The sequence below is a fragment of the Natator depressus genome, chromosome 2 (genome assembly GCF_965152275.1).
Source record: "Natator depressus isolate rNatDep1 chromosome 2, rNatDep2.hap1, whole genome shotgun sequence".
In the NCBI taxonomy this organism is placed as follows: domain Eukaryota; kingdom Metazoa; phylum Chordata; order Testudines; family Cheloniidae; genus Natator; species Natator depressus.
Window position 1 is genome coordinate 261,743,828 of NC_134235.1, and position 19,763 is coordinate 261,763,590.

General features: G+C 52.0%; 1 protein-coding gene across 1 annotated transcript in view; it reads left to right on the top strand.

The window, feature by feature from the left end:
* The first annotated feature begins 6,155 nt into the window (after window positions 1-6,155).
* LOC141981943 (uncharacterized) overlaps window positions 6,156-19,763 on the top strand; it is a 38,647-nt gene continuing 25,039 nt past the window's right edge. Inside the window, exons 1-6 of the mRNA XM_074943560.1 lie at window positions 6,156-6,227; window positions 7,241-7,630; window positions 8,537-8,663; window positions 9,564-9,677; window positions 10,689-10,799; window positions 11,310-12,259. Coding sequence (XP_074799661.1) covers window positions 6,204-6,227; window positions 7,241-7,630; window positions 8,537-8,663; window positions 9,564-9,677; window positions 10,689-10,799; window positions 11,310-12,259 — 1,716 coding nt within the window. The 5' untranslated portion in view covers window positions 6,156-6,203. The remainder of the gene's footprint in view (window positions 6,228-7,240; window positions 7,631-8,536; window positions 8,664-9,563; window positions 9,678-10,688; window positions 10,800-11,309; window positions 12,260-19,763) is intronic.

The following is a 19,763-nucleotide window of genomic DNA, read 5'->3' on the forward strand; positions in this document are numbered from 1 at the left end:
GCTTTGAAGTGACCCCACCAACCAGGCTCTCCAAAGCGTGCCAGGAGATGGAGGGAAGCTATGAACCAGCTGTGACGGGGTAGGTTCCCTCTGGGACCGGGTCCTGTCGGGTGCTAGTCTGTCTCTTTTACCTTTCTGCAGTTTTCTCCACTCTGACCCCCTGGTTTCCTTGAGAGCCTCCACCCCGTACCCCTCCGCCACTGCTTATCTGCTACCCCCCACACTTACTCCACCTTTACCCTCCTCCCCCATGACCAGTGTAAGCTGTGGATGTGGCTAGCTGTGTTTGTGTTGGCTGTTTAGACTGTAAGCTCTTCGGGGGCAGGGACCGCGTCTTCTGTGTCCTGGCAGCTAATAAATGATGATTATTCCCCCTACGGTGTAACTAGCTTGTCTGTTCTGACATTGTAACAATAACACACCTAAACCCTAGTTAGGCTGAGCAGATCTCCTGAGCTGGAGAGAGCTCTGAGGTCTGGGCTTCTTCCAGGGGAAGTGAGGAGCAGGGTTGGCAATGGGCTGGGGGGTTAGATGGGAGGGCTGAAGAACTGCAGGACAGGGGAGAAAGGAGGGGGCAAACTTTGGAGAACAGGGAGGGGGATCCAGACTTTGGAAACCCTTAAGCCCACACAGGGTTGGGAGGAGATGGAGAAGGTGAGAAAAGAAGAACATGCAGGGGAAGGAGAAAAGGGGTGGCATATGGCGGGAGAGGGGAGAACAGACCATGTCTGTCGGGGGAGCCCTGGAATAATGTTCTCTGAAGCTTGGTGGGGAAAACCTGACAGGTAGCTCAGAGTTTTGGCCACCCACAGCGATAACGCATCCTGCAGCGGGGTGCATTTAGATGGGTCCTTGTGCCTGTGTGGATCCCCCTGCTGCAAGAGCAAGGCCTTGGTTTTAATTCAATACAAAACATGACAGAGAAGCTGCCTCCATCTCTGGCGGAAGAGCTGGTGAAACCCACCACCAGCCAGCAGGTGTAAGGATGGCGCATGGTCATTTTTCAGACCAAACAACCTTATCTGTGCCCTTGTTGTGGTGTGGCCAGTTTTCTCATTGGCCTGTGCTAGCCCTAACAGGCCCCTTGCAAGGCGTCGTCATCACAGGGGTCTTAGCTGCCAGGTTGTCTCAGGTCGATGCCATAGAACTCGTCCTTTTCCCCAGGGGGGAATATCTGGGAGAACTGTTCAAGTAAAATCGTCTCTGCCAGATGGGCTCCCGTTTTCATCTCCGGTCTGAGCCACCCCCAACAGGAATCTCAGGGTGATCAGACAGGGCCGACCTCCCGAAGGATCCCACTCCTCCTGGAAACATAGCGCAGGACCTTACGTGACATACTCTCAGCCTTTAAATCCTGGCTAAATACATATTGGTGTGTGCTCCTAGCTACTTTATCATCAGTGAGATCTGTGTATGTGAATGTCTTTTCCTTTTATGTTAATAGCGAGTGTTAAATCCAATGTCCAGTCCTTTAAATGTAAATTTTTCCTTGGAGTTAAACTTCCATTTCACACAACTGCAACTTGGTCATTTCCTGATCTTCAAGTGTTTCACATTGCATCCTTCACATTTTTAATGCCATTTTTGGTATTTAATTTCCTAGATTTAAAATAAAAACAACAATTACCTCCCACCCCTGTACAGCACAAGTGCAAGCCCTGTACAGCTTCACTCAGGGTCTCTGCACCAGACCCACACAGGCAAGGGTGGAAGGCGAAGACGGGGGAAGGCTAGGGCTGGGGGAGGGGGAGGAGCCAGGTTTATGCAAACCCTGTGTTGCATGCTAGGGGTGCAGAGTGACTGCAAAATACCAAGCCCCCAAAATAAACCACTGTAGCTAAAACTAATAATAAATCTGTGGCCTCAATTTTCATCAATAATGGGGGATTTTGGGTGCCCTGATTTCCAAGTGCCCAATGTGAGCCATCTGAAAGAGTCCTGATTTTCAGAGGGAGGTTGCTCAGCACTTAAAAAACCTTGGGCCCCATTCACATATTTCAATTTGGACACCCAAACATGTCACCTCATTGTGACATACTATACCTTGGGGGGAGCGTCTTGTAACCCCCATATTCCTCATCTGTATATAATTGTGATCTTGCATATAAAGCAGACCGTGTGAGGTATCAGGAGAAAGTTATGATCTGCTGAAAGTCATTTCTCTATCCATATATGTATATCATTAATGCACAGGAAGTTATGAGAATTGTGTAGTATGGTTGTCACTAAAACATGCTGTAAATCGGGGAATCTGCCAGATACTAGCTCCCCAGAGGCAACAGCAAGGAAAGTATTAAGTGCCCAGGCGGGGTGTCAAACAACCCATCAACTGCCATTGTCCAGCAAGGGAGCTACAATTCAATGACTCACCTGCATGAGGCCACACCAAGGGAATTGCTCATCCTTGCCTGGAGACTCAGCAATGCACCCAGACAAGCCTGGACTTGTGCTCCCCAAGCACATGGGACTGAGGGTATAAAACAGAACACAGTAGGCCCACGCTTCATCTTTCTCCTGCCCTCACTGATGCTGCAAGGAATGACACTGAGAAGACTTAAGACTCCAACAGAGGAGACTGGCCTACGTTTCAAGGGTGAAATCTGTGTACTATGAACTGCAGTATCCAGTGGGGTGAGAAAAACTGCTTAATCTAGATGTTGCCTAGTCTAATAGGGTTGAGACTTTAGACTGCGTGCTTATATTTTATTTTCTGTTGGTAACTAACACTGACTTTTTGCCTATCACTTATAGTCACTTAAAATCTATCTGTTGTAGTCAATAAATTTGTTTTACTGTTTATCTTTACCAGTGAGTTTGTATGAAGTGTTTGGTAAATCTGCTCAGGCTCTGCAAAGGCTGGTGTATGTCCACTTTCCATTGATGAAGTGGTGAACCAATTAATAAATCTGCATTGCTCGTCTTGAGCAGTGCAAGACATTATATTTCTGGGGTACAGTGCTAGGAGCTGGGGGGATCTGGCTGGTGTTCTTATGTTGGTGCCTTTCCCTGTGTGATTCATGAGTGGCTCTGGGAGCATTCATGCCATCTAGCTGGGTGTGGGGGCTCCACATGTGGTTGTGCTGAGCGATCACAGCGCCTGGAGGGGTTTGCTGCTGGTCACTAGCAAGGCATTGTGAGAGACAGCCCAGGCTGGAGAGAGTTCAGGGGGGCACAGCAGGCCACAGTCCCAAGCTGCACCCTGGGTATCCCATCACATTCATATCACTAGTTGCTTTTGAAACATTCAGCCTGTGCCAATCTCATAAGAACATAATGTAAGAGCGGCCAGACTGGGTCAGACCAAAGGACCATCTAGCCCAGTATCCTGTCTTCTGACAGTGGCCAATGCCAGGTGCCCCAGAGGGAATGAACAGAACAGGGCAACTATCAAGTGATCCATCTCCTGTCGCCCATACCCAGCTTCTGGCAGTTGGAGGTTTAGGGACACCTAGAGGACGGCCATCCTGGCTAATAGCCATTGATGAACCTATCCACCATGAACATATCGAATTATTTTTTGAACCCAGTTATACTTTTGGCCTTCACAATGATTTTCACAGGTTGACTGTGCATTGGGTAAAGAAGTACTTCCTGAAGTTTGTTTTAAACCTGCTGCCTGTTATTTTAATTGGGTGACCCTTTTGTGATGCTGTATGGAGTCTGGGGGACACTTTAGGATATTATGAATACCAATATTGTAAAATTGCAATGAATTGTGCCAGGTATGCCATGTAAGGTATCTGTACAAATGTTATATTGTAATTTGCCAAGTATGATAATCTTTTTAATATATGCTTGTATCACCTTTGTATTGTAAGTTATAGATATGCATGGTATATCTGTATTTCCAAACTTGTGCTCTGCATCTGGGTGACACTCCCAGACAGATTGGCAGCAGCCTGCTTGATGGCCCATCAAGGGATATCAGCTGTACAATGAACCCATTGAAAGGTTCAGGGGTACATCTTATGATTCAGCAAGGCAGGCAGGGACATGCCTATGGACAGAACTCTAAGGTTTCCATGCCACGTGCTGGGCAGCTTGTGTTTGAAACAAAGGAAGCACAAGCTGCATGGCAAAAGACTATAAAAAGACAGCTGCATCCTCTCCATTTTGTCTTCATTCCTGCCTCTTACCTCTGGAGGAACTTTGCTACAAACTGAAGCTCTGAACAAAGGACTGAATGACCCATCCCAGCTGTGGATGTGTTCCAGAGGGACTTTCAAGCCTGCAAACTCACCAATACTGCTAAGAACCTGATCTATGGACTTTGAAGTCTTTGTATGTATGTGACTGTTTTACCATTTAACAACTCTCTTCTTGTTCTTTCTTTTTTTCTTGATAATAAACCTTTAGTTTCAGACTCTAAAGGATTGGCTGGCGGTGTGGGATTTAAGATCCAAACTAGTACTAACCTGGCAATGTGGCTGGCCCTTTGAGGGTCAGAAGAACATGTTGTATAGTGAGCAGAGTTTTAAATTACTCCTCCCCTTACTGAACCTAGACACTGATTGGGAGCCAGAGACTGGAGTGCAATGAGAGGACTGTGTGATTCCTTTTTTATGCTTTGTGATAACCAGTGTGAAGGATCAGAAGTGCAGTTTGTGACTGGTTGGGGAGTTTAACTTCAGAGTTAACCACCAGTTTTGGGAGTATCTGCTCTCGCTTTTGCAGCCTGCCCTGACCTTGGCATTTCCAGTGAGGGTTACCCTAGGCACACTGGGTCACGCCCTAGTTCTTGTGTGAGGTGAAGGGGTAAGTAACCCTTCCCTATTCACTTTCTCCACAGCCAGTCATGATTTTACAGATCTCTATCATATTCCCCCCCCCCCCCCGAGTCGTCTCTATTCCAAGCTGTACAGTCCCAGTCTTATTAATCTCTCCTTGTCTGGAAGCTGTTCCATAACTCTAACCATGTTTGTTGCCCTTCTCTGTACCTTTTCCAATTCTAATACATCTTTTTTGGGATGAGGTGACCAGAACTACACTCAGCATTCAGACTGTGGCATACCATGGCTGTATATAGAGGCATTATGATATTTTCTGTCTTATTATCTATATTCCTTTCCTAACGGTTCCTAACAGTCTGTTGGCTTTTTTGGCGGCTGCTGCTCGTTGAGCAGATGGCCTACTAAAGCCTCCTTTCATCTGCAGGCCTCAGACCAACCGGAAGACGTACTAGCTCTGCTTTAGGGTTGGATCCACTGCGGCCATGGGACCTTATGGCATTTACAAGGGTCAGACCCCACTAGCTGAAAGGCTGCCTGTTTAGACACCAGTGTCTCGTTCCAGTGCATCACACAGCAAACGAGGCAAGTCATGCCCATCTTCTGGGGCTTGTTTCCTGTCTATGAAATCTGACCGGCAGCACTGGGTGCCTCTGTAGACCCCAACGCGCTTTGGAAAGGAGGGTTGGGGGGACGAATGCGTAGACCCATTGCGGGGGTGACCTGCCCAGAAAGCAGACTGGCCCGAGTTCACAGGCACATCCCTTGCCTAGCGGGGTTGCACAGTTTGGTTCAATGGCTCTCCGCACCCGCTCTATAAAAATTGCTCCAGCGCCTGCGAGGGTGAGCTCACATCAGTTATTGGGCCAACCTCTGTGGGCGAGGGAGACCAGCTTCCCAGCTGCTTCTCCCGGCTCCCGCCCCCCGCCTGCTGGATGGCACCGACCAGCCGGGGCCATGGGCAATGCGCGTCAGCGCTCCCGGTGACCCCGGGCGGGTGTGATCCGCGGGCGGAGCGGCTCGCAACGGGCACGGCTGCGGGGGTGGCCCACGGAGACCTCGATAACCGGGGGAAGGAAGCAGCAGCGCGACAGGCCCCGGGCCCCCATCGCTGCGGGGCGCAACGCTGCCGCGGAGCCAGGGCCCGCTGCGAGCGCGGGCCGAGCCCAGGCTCGCCCTAGAGCCCGTCGGGGCTGCGCGCCGGTCCAGGGGGGCCCCGCCCCGGAGCGCGCCCGCCGCCGCGATCCCCGCCGCCAGGGGCCGCTGCCGCCCCGCTCCCCGCCGGCCCCGCCCCGCCGCTCCCGGCCCCTCCCGGCAGCCAGGCCGCGGCTCCCTCCCTCTGGGCCGCGCTCGCTCTGCTCCGCCCGGCAGCGGGGCCGGCCCGTGGCGAGGCGGCGCCGGGACTCTGCCCAGCCCGCAGCGGGAGCGGGGCTCGGCCGGGCCGGGCCCGCGGGAGCAGCCCCGCCCGGGGGGGCCATGGCCGAGCGGGCCGCTGCCCAGGTAAGGGCCCGGTGGGCGGGGGAGCCTCGGGCCCCGGGAGCTTCTCCCCGCCCGGCCCGGGCCCGGGAGCGCGGTGCTGCCCGGCCGGGCTGCGGCCGGCGCAGGGGCGAGCAGCGCTGGGCGCCGAGCGGGGCCGGCGAGCCAGGGCCAGGAAGGGGGCCAGGCTGCCTGGCGCGGCAAACGCCCCGGTCTTTGTGCCTTAGAGATGCCGAGCACGGGGCTGGTCACCTGGGCCTCGCTCTCCTCTCGCCCCAAAAGGCCTTCTACACCTGTCCGGAGCCTTCCCTGCCTGCTCTGGTTTTGGGGGTTTTAAAACCGGGGCACCCAAGTGCCGGAGCCAAAATGTGAGCCCCGACTTTGCAAATCTTCGCCTTCCTGCGCTGCAGGCAAACGTGACAGCGCTGCTGTCTTCGGGCTACTTTGCCATGCAAACAGCGGCTGCCTTTTCCTCCAGGGCGCTCCGTGTGGGATGGCCGGTGGGAAGCGCGATGATGCGCAGGGCCGCGGTCCACGTTCTGCAAACTTCTGAGAACCCCCTGGGACGGATCCGTGTGTTTCCCATCCTGCTAGTGCTCCATGTTACCGCCCCCTGTGGAGGGGGGGGGGATGCTATCTTAGCGGGTTTAGGACAGTGTCCACAAAAAAGATTTACTAAAATTAAAATGAACAGCTGTAAAAACATGCCCGGGATTAGGTAGATGGGCAATTATTTCTCTGGCTTCAACATAGAAAATAGCAGGCAAACCAGCAGGCTGGACGTTGAAATCTCAGATGCTCACGCTATGGTCTAAGAAATCTACCCCCGCCCTTTGTCTGTCAGTAAGGAACTGACTTAAGCTACATGGATATAGGGCACTTTTACATTGAAGTCAAAGTGCCCTCACATGGGGGCTGTAGTTTCTTAACTGATTTAGTTAAATTGGTACAATGATCTCATGGAGACAAGGGCTGGAGGAGACTCTCCTAGGTTGGACCGAGACCTCAATTCTCTCAATTTCTGTCCTTGCACCCAGGCTCGGGAATGGGACATGGAGTCCCTGCACTCGGCTCCTCTGCAACCCCACGTTGTCCCCAAGCAAACTGCTGTGGGAGAAACCCAGCTGCAAACTGCAGAGATCTCCCTGTGGACTGTAGTGGCTGCTATTCAAGCCTTGGAGAGGAAGGTGGATTCCCATGCCTCACAGTTACTGAGTCTGGAGGGCAGAACAGGGACAGCTGAGAAGAAAATATGTGGCACAGAAAAAGGAATGATGGAGTTTAGTAACCAACTAGCCATGCTGGGATCTCTGATCCAGGAATATGGACTGATGCAGAGGAGGCTGGAGAACATGGAGAACCTGCTGAAGAACAGGAACTTCTGGATCCTGAGGCTTCCCCCAGGCACTAAGGGAGAAGTCCCCAAGGTAACGATATCCCAGCTGGTGCTGAGCGGGAGCTATAAAGTTTTGAAGTTGGATTAGATATTGAAAGGGGAATTGAAGAGAAATGATCCTCTTTTGTATCTTATGTGCTCTTTTATTTTACTATAATATGTAGTGTGTGGTTTTCCTCCTTCACTCTCTGGCTGCTTCCATCGTTGCTTACCAAGTTATTTGGATTCTGCTCCATCCCTGCTTCTGTAGGCAGTCTGATTTCTGTGGAGCTAAGAGGAATAAGAAGGCCTTTTGCAAACTTATCCGAGGAGAAAAAAATTGATAAATGATCAGGAGTCTAAAATGGCAGAAGTGCTGAATTGCTCGTTTAAATTTGTCTTTAATGAGAAAAATAAAACAAGGTGTTTGAGCAGTGAAGAGGCAAGGAAGGCCTTGATGGTGTAGCTGCTGATGTATATTAAAACAAATTTCAGGTAAAGAGGCTATATTCTATATCTGAGCAGGTCAAGGTAACATGAATCCTAGGGGCCAAGAGGAACAGAAGCAATAAGCACTGAAACTTAACAAAGGACATATTTTGCCACATAGATTTGCTCTTTTTTTTTTAGATTGACTTGCAAGATTCTCATCTGATTTAGCACACCAAGTCAGGGTGTGTAGCCCCACTGAAGTCACATGAGTAAAGACTTTCTGCGTGATTGAGGGTTTGGAGGACAGGGCCCCTTATGCACTGTCTGAACACAAATAAAGCATTTAATTTAGTGTCTTGTATTCATACTACAAGCATTAATCTAGATTGACTGGATACTGGCATTGTTACAGAAAACTGAGGGAAGGCCCATAAACAAAGGGCAAACCCTAAGTTAAGTGGATATTGTCATGTTAACATCATGTTTTGTTTTTAATTCTTTACCTATATTACCCCTGTGATTTCAGGTGCCAGTGACATTCGATGATGTTTCCGTCTATTTCTCCAAGCAGGAGTGGGGGAAACTGGACGATTGGCAGAAAGACCTTTACAAGAATGTGATGAAAGGCAACTATGAATCATTGATCTCGCTGGGTAAGGATCAGTTTTCTTTCACTCACCTGTTAGAATGTCCGTGATCGCTGACGGAAACCCGAGAGATGGTCCTCCTAGGAGTGGGAGAGGAGAGCAAGTGTGCAGTGCTGTTGCTCGTGCCCCATCCATTGTGTAGGGATGAAGGTGCAACAGGCACCTTTCACCAGCAATGATGGTTCCAGTGAAGCAGCGCTTGTAGCCTTCAGTTTGTGCTTCGTTCGTTCCTTCCATTCCGCAGAGAATGAGAGATCTGCAGCGACTGCTCATCTGCAGCTTTCCAGCCCTGAATAACAGGTCCATATCATTGCACATGTTCAGCCGACACAGCTGGAATATCCCAGGCCTGCTCTGTGCATTGTGAATGTGCCCTGACATTACTGCTAGACGGAGGGCGGTGACTCGTGGTGCTGGTGCTCTTGCCCAGCGTGGTGAGTGACGACTCGGTTGCTCACTGTCGTTACTTTGCTGTGCTGGGTGTTCACTCTCTCCCTTGTCTCCCAGTTTCTGGTATCACCAACCTCAAGAGCTAAAAACTCAGCAGAAGGAAAGATGCAATAGTCAGGAAACTGATACACAGCAAATCTTATAAATCTTATAGTTTTATTCTGTTGTGCCTTTGGATGTCTGAATTTTGGGGGGGGGAAGCAACCCACCAGCCCCTCTCTCCTAGCAGCCAGCTCTCTCCCTGCTTGTGTGAGGGCGCTGTGGTTTGAAATAGGCACACAGGAAAGTGTGGGTCTGGGCTTCTCAGCGTGCTGCTTGCCTGCAGGAATGGAGGGCTCCTCTCTGTGCCTGAACCGGGAGGGCAGATTGGTTTAAAATCACCCTTGCTTGTCCGTAAATAATACTCAGTACCAATGACTAACCCTCCCACCCCTTCCTGTCCTCTCACATGAACAGACTACGCCATCTCCAAACCTGACCTTCTGTCCAGGATTGAACGGGGGGAGGAGCCGTGTGAGGGGGCTCAGGAAGACTCTGAGGAGAGAGTGATCCCGATGGAGCCTAGCACAGGTGAGTTATCTGGAGCGTCATAAGGTGCTTTGCTGCCAGATGTAGGAGAGGAAGGATGGCTCAGTGGTCAGAGCACTAGCCTGGGAGTTGGGAGACCTAGGTTCAATTCCTTCTCTGTGACAGACGTTCTTTGCGACCTTGTTGTCTATCTGCCCTATCTGTCCTACCTCACAGAGGTGTTCTGAGGATAAATACTTGGTGTGAGGACTCTCAGATTATAGCAATGGAGGCTTTGTAAGCAGGATAGGTAGGTAAAATAGTGCTGTACAGAGTTGGAAGCACAGATCAAGAAGGAGGGGCACTGCAAGAAGAGGTGTTCCCTCCAGCTGTGGAGTGTGAGGTGGTTCTTTATTCATCGGGTACGCCGGATGGCACAGAGAGAGCTCTGAGTGAAGCCACAGAGCTGGCTGGTTTGGAAGCAGTTTGCTCTAACTTCAGCCAGCCAAGGTGGAGAGAGCCATGGAGGGGTTCAGAGATGGAAAAGAAGCCAGGAAAGCTTATGTGCCTTCTCTGGAGCAGAGAGCCAGGAATTAAGAAATGCAACACAGAGGGTTTGTACTAGGTGCGTGATTAAGGTAGGAACCATATTTCAGCAGAGACAGAGGAAGGTAAGGACTGCTGCTTTTCATACTCCCTGTGCCCACTGGCCAAGCTTTTCCAAAGGGACTAGTGACCCTGAGTGCCATAATGTTCGGGTGCAAGTGCAAAGAGCCATGAAATCCAGCCTGGTTCGCTACTATACACACCAAACTTCTCTATTGACATAAAAATCAGGAACCAACACAAGCTGCATCTTCACTGCCTTATTCTGCGCAAACCTCTCGCTTGCTCTCATCTCTCCCTGCATTGTGTTGTACCTAGCCCAGACTGTAGGCACCTTTCAGCGTGGGTTGTTTTTCTGTTCTCTCTGTATAGCACCTGGGTGCTCTTGTGTAAATGTTAGCTAATAGAAACATGGGAATGGGTGGATGTTAGCTAATCACAATGTAATTTCTCTCCTCTCGCAAACAGAATCACTGAGCCTTACTCACGATACTGTGTCGTGGGTAAAACAAGAAGACCTGTACATCAGGGATCAGTGGGACTCGGAAGAGAGAGAGATCTCTACAGAGCCCAGCACAGGTGAGTGAGCGATTGGAATGACTCAAACAGTGAGTGCAACAGGAATCTGTCAATCAAGGGAGACCTTTGTCAGCTCTTAGCGTCCCGTCTTGTCAGATAGTCCTCTCTCTCTCAAACTGCATTTCTCAGATCACTTTTGCAGGGCTCAGTCACAGCTACCCACCAGGCCTGACTGATTTCCATTCAGCCATCTCTTTTTGGGCTCTTTGGAAGGTGGGTTGGAACGGAATTGGTTCTTCTCCTTTTTATGCCAAAGGGACATTCTCCTCTAAGTCTCTTAGCCTGGAGTGCCTTTTCCTTGGCTGGCACTGAGGTACTGTGATTGCACCATAAGTCCCCGCTCGCTGTCTGCCTGTGTAGGAGTTTTAGAGCGGGGCAGTAAGTTGGTGACACAGGTTTCTCAGGCAGATGGTGCCTGGAAGCAGAAAGATGGCAGGGTGCAAGAGAGGCAGGTGGTGGATGGACAAGGAACAGAAAACTAATAACTCTTGGTTTCTCCTCTGAGTCCAGCAGACAACGAGGTTGTAGTCAAAGCTGAGGAGGGAATCCCAGTGAGCTTGGAGCTGTACAGCACATTGGCTGGACCACCAGAAGAGACTGTTTTCCAGTACCCTGAGCAGGAACCGATCTGTGACGATCAGGGCAACGTCAGCATCCAGGGGGAATACCCTGACGGGAACAGTCTGGAGGACTCTGCTGCGGGCGAGAGAGACTTCAGTAACTTCACCACGATCATTGTCCAAGAGGAGAGCCTCCCAGGAGAGGCACCGTATGTCTGTTCTGAATGTGGGAAAAGCTTCCTCTATGAGCAGCAGTGTGTATTGCACCAGAGGATCCATGGCGGAGCCCACATGCCTCCTGAGCGCAGGGAGAGCTTCAAGCAAAACCACTGTCTCAAATCCTGCCCAGAGATTCAGCCGGGGGAGAGACTCTATAGCTGCCCTGAGTGCGAGCGGAGCTTCCCTCACAAGTCGAGCCTCAGCAAACATCAGCTCTCCCACACGGGGGACCGGCCGCACACCTGTGCTGAGTGCAAGAAGAGCTTCCGGCTGAAGATCAACCTCATGATACACGAGAGGAGTCACGCGGGGAAGAGCAGGGGCTCGTATATCTGCAACGAATGTGGGAGGGGCTTTAACCACCATTCGAACTTCATTAGGCACCAGATGATCCACACTGGGGAGAGACCGTATGGCTGTACCGAGTGTGGGAAAACCTTCATGCGGAAGGAGCACCTCCTGACCCACCAGCGCCTGCACACGGGAGAGCGGCCCTACCAGTGCCCCGAGTGCCGGAAGAGCTTCACCCGGAAGCAGCACCTGGTGGGACACCAACGCATCCACACGGGGGAGAAACTCTGGGGGACCCTGGCAGCACAGAGACGCTTGCACGACCTGCCAGGCAAAACGCACAGGGGAGAGCCTGCATCGCTGCCCTTGATGCACAAGGACTTCCCCCCGTAGATGCTGTGTTAAGTGCTACCAGGGGACTCTGGCTGGGGACAATCATGATGGCATCTGACCAAAGGAGAGAGACCATGGCTCTGGGTGTTGAACAGGGAACTAAATGTCAGCGGGATGATCCGTGGAGAGGTCTAGGCTGCTGGTTTATTAGCAGTTGAGTCCATTCCCACTAGGGCAAAAAACAGCTAAGCAGGCTCAGTGCTCCCTGGGAAGCTTGTCGTTCTTTTCCTGTGTTTCTCTCTTGCTAATTCATCACACTAAAGGTAGCTGCATCTTCCTTAAGCCAACGAGAGCTACTTTTCAGTGTTCATAGGTGTTTGACCTGTCAATCAGGATTCCCAGCTGGTGGTATGCAGGTAAGGTGCCCATTGGAAAGGGGAAGCCATCTCTGTCAGTTAACGGAACACGTTCACTTTCTTCTACAATGTTTAGTCACTGTCACTAGCTTATGTTCAGTGTTCTTGACGGGAGTGGACATCTTTCCCTTGGGGCTGTGTCTCGGGCACCATTCAAATGATGGATTCTGTGCTTGAGACATCACAGGGCTGCTATTAACCTGTGAGCATCATGAAATCTGGTTAACTGTCCATGAGCCCATTGACGTAACAGACTGCTTGGGGGACATTTTCCGCAGTACCTGAGTGACTCAGTCCCAATGACTTTCCAGAAGGGGGTGGAGCGGGGACTCTTCCACCTGGGCCCATCCCCCAAGGGAAGTAGCTGGTTAATATTTACGTTCCTCTGTTCCAGTAGTTCTAAACCCGTGGCCGGCATGTGGCCCAATTAACACACAGCTGCAGTCCAGCTGTGCGCTAAAGGCGGGGGTCCAGGGCCTGGCCCCACACAGTAGAGGGCGGGGGTCCAGGGCTGCCGCCTGGCCCCAAAAAGTCTGGGGTCCAGGGTTGGGGCTGCTATCCAGCCCCGCGGGGTTGGGGGTCCAGGGCTGCTGGCTGGCTCTGCACAGCAAGGGTCCATTGCTGCCCACCGGCTCCTCACGATAGAGTCCAGGGTTGGCATTGGGGCTGCTGGCCGGCCCCGCAGGATTGGCGTCAGGCCTGCCACCCAGCTGCCCTGCCACCTGGCCCCACGTGGTCAGGTCCAGGATCAGGGCTGCTGCCCGACCGCACACCGTGGGGTCCAGGGTCCCTGTCACCTGGTCCCTCGCCTGGAGCTCTGCTCCTGGCCCCACTCTATGGAGGGGTCTCTGAGTGGGAGATGCTGGGCTTAGGGGTCTGTGGGGGGAAATTCGGGGGAGGGGGGCGTGTGCTGTGGTTCTCAACCTCTGGCCCCGGTAACACATTGTGGGCCGCATATACGGCCCACAGTGATAAACAGGTTGAGAACCACTGCTCTGTTCGTATCCACGGGGGTAGAGCTGTTGCCCTGAGAGTCGTTCACATGTACGTTCTCTCAAATCCTCTTTTCAAAATGCACAATAATAAAATGTACAATCAAGAGCAAAACACAGGTACCGTCAGAAACTGACCGTCTGCCAATGCAGCTCAGCCTGCCGTGCAGCAGCAGTATGTTCCGTTGCACGAATCCGTCCGGTCTGAAGTACCACGGTGCATGGGGAGCGATTCAGAAAGAATTCTTACCTGACGAGTTTGAGATAATTACAAAAAAAAAGCTTATTGAAAAAACTGTCAGATGATTAAGATCCTAGGAGGGCTGGTACCCTCCATATCTGCCTGATTGTGAATCCCATACCCCCATAGCGGAGCAGTTACTGGCCCCATTGATTTCCAGGGGACTGAGCATAGGATAAGTGCTCACCAGTGAGAGAGAGGGGTTCAGAATGTAGTCCGGAGGGTGTGGGCCCAGCCTACACAAGCTGGGAGGGAACGGTGGGGCTGAGAACAGCTGGTTGTGCATGTAGAGTTCTTTGAGACTCACCTACGCCATGTTGTTCACGCAGATGTAGAGCCAGAAGCTGGTTTCCGTGAGCAGTGTCCTGGCCCCAAGCTCCTTTATTGTTAAATTATAACATTGATATTGTGATAGCACCTCCAGGCCCCACCTAGGTCAGGGCCCCATTCTGCTGTTCACTGTACAGACGTAATACAGGACAGTCCCTGCCCCAAAGAGCCTACAGTCTGCAAGACAAGATGCATCAGGTAGATGAGACAGATGAGTGGGGGAGACTATCTAAATTCTTAGCCGGATGCTCTCCACCTGCCCCGCCATTATCAGGTTGCAGTTTCTCATGTGCATTTTGGAAGACTCGAGTTTTGAGGAGGGATTTAAAGGACAAGGTGTAGTGGCTTTATGGATTTTGACTGGGAGCTTTCCCCACATGTAAGTGGTGTTGTGGGAGAAGTGGAGAATCAGCAATGGAAGCCGGCACCATTGGTGGAGCAAAGGCAGAGTCAACGTTGTGCTGAGGTAAGAGGTCCAATAGGATAGCACTACACTGTGGAGGACTTCTTGTTCGATGCGACTGAAGAGGAGGGGCCAGTAGAGGGAAAGAGAGGATGACAGTGATGAGCCAGGAAAAGGACTTTAGCAACACCGTTTTGAATGTGTGTGAGGGCTGCGAGATTGCTGACATTGAGGCCAGAGAGGAAGGGAGAGTCGAGATGTGAGATGATCAAGACTTGGACAAGAATTCTGGCTACATGGGCAGAGATGAAAGGTCAGATACTAGAGATGTGGTGCAGTAAGAAGTGGCAAGATATAGATATGGCCTGGATGTCTGATTTAAAGGAGAGAGACGAGTCAAAAATGTCACAAGGGGCGAGAGGAGAGCTTTGCGGGAAAGATCAGGAGCTCTATTTTGGCCATGTTAAGTCTTAGTTGACCACTAGACCTCCAAACGAGATTTCAGAAAGACAGGTTGTGTTCTGTTGTGGCCATGAGTGAAGAAAGGCCCCCAGCAGAACAGAGTGGGGGTATCCATGTCTCAGTAGCTGCTTTTTGAGGGAGGCGGGCTGAGCTTCCTGCACCCCAGAGAGAGGGGGTGGAAATAATTTTTCTGATCCATCACATGGGTCTGCAACCTGTGAGTGGGTTTAGGAAATACCCTGGCCAGGCAGGGCTGCACCAAAGTTGGTATTTAGCAGGTGTTTCCCAGGCATCAATTGGCTCAAGAAGGTTCGGATATTCAGCTTCTTCGTTTTATTGCCAGGTTGAAGCCACTGAGGGTATGTCTACACTGCAGTTAGATGCCCGTGGCAGCCGGCCCTAGGCTAATTGCGGTGTAGACATTCAAGCTTGGGTTGGAGTCTGGCCTCTACGACCCTGAGAGGTGAATGTCTACACACAGCAATTAAACAGCCCCTTAGCCGAGTCAGCTGGCACGAGCCAGTAGTGGGTGTCTAATTGCAGCATAGACATTCCCAGTTTCACCCATGGAGTGAGAGAGACCTGTATGTTCTCATACCACGGGCTGTAATAATCCAGCTTGGATCCCTCTAGAGCAGTGGTTCTCAACCAGGGGTCTGCATACTGCTGGGGGTACGCAGAGGTCTTCCAGGGGGTATGTCAACTCATCTAGAGATTTGCCTAGTTTTACAATAGGCTACATAAAAAACACTAGTGAAGTCAGTACAAACTAAAATTTCATACAGACAATGACTTGTTTATACTGCTCTGTATACTATACACTGAAATGGAAATATAATATTCCAACTTATTTATTTTATAAATGCTGTGACATTTTTATATCTGATTTTGTAGGCAAGTATTTTTAGGTGAGGTAAAAGCTGGGGTACACAAGACAAATCAGACTCCTAAAAAGGGTACAGTAGTTTGGAAAGGTTGAGAGCCACTGCTCTAGAGGATTTTCCTTTCCTCCAGGGCTATTTACTACGGGTTGCTGTGGTTTAAGCCTGCTATGTCTGTGCAAAGCCTTGTGTCTAGATCCATGCCTGCTGAGTGTAACAGCTGTGCCAACAAAGCTAGCTTGTCTCTGATGGAAACAGTGCAACAGTCTGCACCACTTTAGGTCCACACTTTGGAGAGACAGGCATCGCTTCAAGCTGAAATGGTGAAGCTAAGTGTTGCCAGAATCAATGCAACAGTTCAGTGTGTCCATATCACTCACCAGTGTTAGCTGTGCCGTTGTGTGCCGGACGTTCATGCTGCCCCCAGCCATTTCTGTACCACTGCACTGTGGTACCTATCCCATACATGTTTAGCACAACTCCCCAGAGTGGGAGGAGGGGTTGGTGTGGGAAGCACTTGATGTGGTGGAGCAAGTGCCCACCTCAGCCAAGAAGGGGTTAATAAACACCTGTAAGCACAATCAGCTCCCACACTGGCACATCTGTGAAACCTGCTCCCTAAAAGAGAGGCACCAAGCCCTGTAAGGGTGGCACTCAGAGGGAAGGAGAGCCAGGGCCCGGAGCTTCCTGAATCCACAGAACCAGCTAACTAGGAAGGCTGCTGAAGATCCTCTGCTGCCCAAGTCCTCTGGATAAATTGTTCTAGTTTCTTAGAGCTGAGGACGCTCAGCCTGGGCCTCTCAGACTGACCAGGGGTTAAAGAAACCCAGCTTTGACTCAGAGACTCTGACTTGTTTGCCTTGCAAGACAAATTAGAGGATTGGGTCAAAAGAAATCTGATGAGGTTCAACAAGGACAAGTGCAGAGTCCTGCACTGATGACAGAAGAATCCCATGCACTGTTACAGGCTGGGGACCGACGGGCTAAGCAGCAGTTCTGCAGAAAAGGACCTGGGGATTACAGTGGATGAAAAGCTGGATAGGAGTCAGCAGTGTGCCCTTGTTGCCAAGAAGGCCAACGGCATATTGGGCTGCATTAGTAGGAGCATTGCCAGCAGATCGAGGGAAGTGATTATTCCCCTCTATTTGGCACTGATGAGGCCAACCTGGAGTATTGCATCCAGTTTTGGTCCCCCCACTACAGAAGGGATGTGGACAACTTGGAGAGAGTCCAGTGGAGGGCAACAAAAATTATTAGGGGGCTGGGGCACATGACTTATGAGGAGAGGCTGAGGGAGTTGGGCTTATTTAGTCTGCAGAAGAGAAGAGTGAGGGGGGATTTGATAGCAGCCTTCAACTACCTGAAAGGGGGTTCCAAAGAGGATGGAGCTAGGCTGTTCTCAGTGGTGGCAGATGACAGAACAAGGAGCAATGGTCTCAAGTTGCAGTGGGGGAGGTCTAGGTTGGATATTAGGAAACACTATTTCACTAGGAGGGTGGTGAAGCACTGGAATGGGTTACCTAGGGAGGTGGTGGAATCTCCATCCGTAGAGGTTTTTAAGGCCCAGCTTGACAAAGCCCTGGCTGGGATGATTTAGTTGGTGTTGGCCCTGCTTTGAGCAGGGGATTGGATGAGATGACCTCCTGAGGTCTCTTCCAAGCCTAATCTTCTATGATCCACACTGCATTGGGGTTGCAGGACTGTTCTACTTTGCCCTTTTTGTTGAACTACTGCGGGGGGAGGGCAGAACTACTCCCCTGATACTTGTATCTGGAAACACACAGCTCCTCTTCTGATCAACTCTGTAACAACTGCAGCACCCAAAGGAAGGCAGTGGGAACAAAGGGAGGTGCCCCTACCCACTCCCCAAAGGGGGCACTCTAGAGGTAAATCCTGTGACACCTGCCACGCTGTGTGTGGCCGGAAGGCTATTCTTGGATTTTGTAATGAGCATCCTGGAACGCCCTGGGAACTGCTGGCGTTTCCTATATTCATCTCAACATGGAGGAGAGATGGGGTTCATTCCGTCAGAAATTCTAATTTGATTAATTGAAATCTTGCTGAATTGGAGGCCAGGACTGGAGACTGTGGTGAGCAGAATTCCAGCAGAGTCCATGCATTGGGGATGAGGATATTGCTGATATCCTAGAATCCATCCTGGAACTGCAGGCCCTGCCCCAGAAAAGGGGAAGTGAGGACTCAGGCTGCTGACCCAGACGTTTTGTTCTATCCCACTGGAGGGAGCTGCTGTCTAAGGCTTGTCACGGAGATGAATGCCACTTTGGGTTCAGGACCCCACCTAGTGCTAGAAACAACTGTGGTGGGAATCTGGCATGAGGACTGTGGCTGCAGAGCTTCTGAATGGGCAATGAGACTGACTGTCGGTCATCTCTAGGGGGAGCTTGTCATGACTGTGGGACTCCAAGTGAAGTTATAGATTAAAGGGTTATGGATTCTGACGTACTGTGTAGCTGCCCAGAGCCCGTCATTCTGGGTGGTACTGAGAGTCCTAGCTGGGCTGGGCAGTGGGCAAATGCTCTGCAGATCTAAACTGCCCATTTGGCACTCCCATAATACAGTGAGAGGCACTATAGGAAAAACCTAGTGTTGCTGAGCAACATTGGGTATTGCTTAAAAGGAGAGGACTAGGGAGTAGGGCAGCTAACTGAGGGGTGTATTTCTGAGTTGCTGGGTGCTCCTGGGCCGGTTTCAGTGCCTCTTCCTCTCCCTGTCTTGGATTGTGAAGCCCTGGGGACAGAGACCCTCTCTCACGCGGTGACTGTGCCGCGCCCAGGTCCCAGTCTCTCTTGGGGCTTCCAGGGGTGCTGCCCGAAATACTACGCGAAGGTGGGTGAGGTCTTATCTTTTCTCTGGTGGGAAAAGAAACTAGCCACTGTCAGAAGACAGGATACCGGGCCGGATGGACCTTTGGTGTGACCCAATATGGCCCTTCTTCTGTCCTTTCAAGCTCCAGGGCCCTTCTTCTGTCCTTTCAAGCTCCAGGGCCCTTCCACAGGGCTGGGGATCCTCGGTCTCAGCCAAGCGAAAGAGTCAAGGGTCTACGCAGCCCGCCGGCCCTGGGGGCAAGGGGCTTTCCAAGGCAGGCCCAGCTCAGCTGGCTGCGGTGTTAACCAGAAGTGAGGACTGGGGCGGCGGATCTTACTGCAGGGGCGTGCCCCTGGGCCCCCTGTTCCGCGGCAGCCCTCAGGGTTACCAGCCTCACCCGGGTTAATGGGTGCGAGGAGGAAGGGAGCCAGGCTTGTTGCTGGGCGGGTGGGGGGTGGGGGAAGGCTGCAGGGTGCTCACCTGGCCAAGGGCGTTGGAGCCTTGTGATTGGGTGAACCCTGGGGGATGGAGGGCTGCCTAAGCCAATCGGAGGGGGGAGGAGAGGAGGCCAGCTGTGCCAGAGGGGCGCGAGATCCCCCCCCCCGGCATGAGGGGAATGCCGCGGCGGGCCAATTCCCCCCTCCCCCCGCTGTCCGTCCCCTGCCCGAGGGGGGCACTCGCCACCCCCGTGACTGTCTCTCTCCCCTGCCCGAGGGGAGCACGGCCCATCCCCAGACTCTCTCCCCGCCTGAGAAGGGCATGGGCGGTTCCCCCCCCACCCCCGCCTATGCTGGAGGAGAAGGCTGGTGACCCCCCCCCAGCCTGCCTTCCCCCGCTGCCAGGATGGAGGGGGGATGCAGGCAGCCCCCCCTCCTGCAATTGCCTTCCCCCCGCCCGAGGGGAGCGTGGGCGACCACCCCCAACTGCCTCCCCCTCCCGTCTGCCGAAGGGGGTGGGGATGCCCCTCCCGCTGCGTGCCGCGGGGGGGCACAGGCGATGCCCCGGAGGAG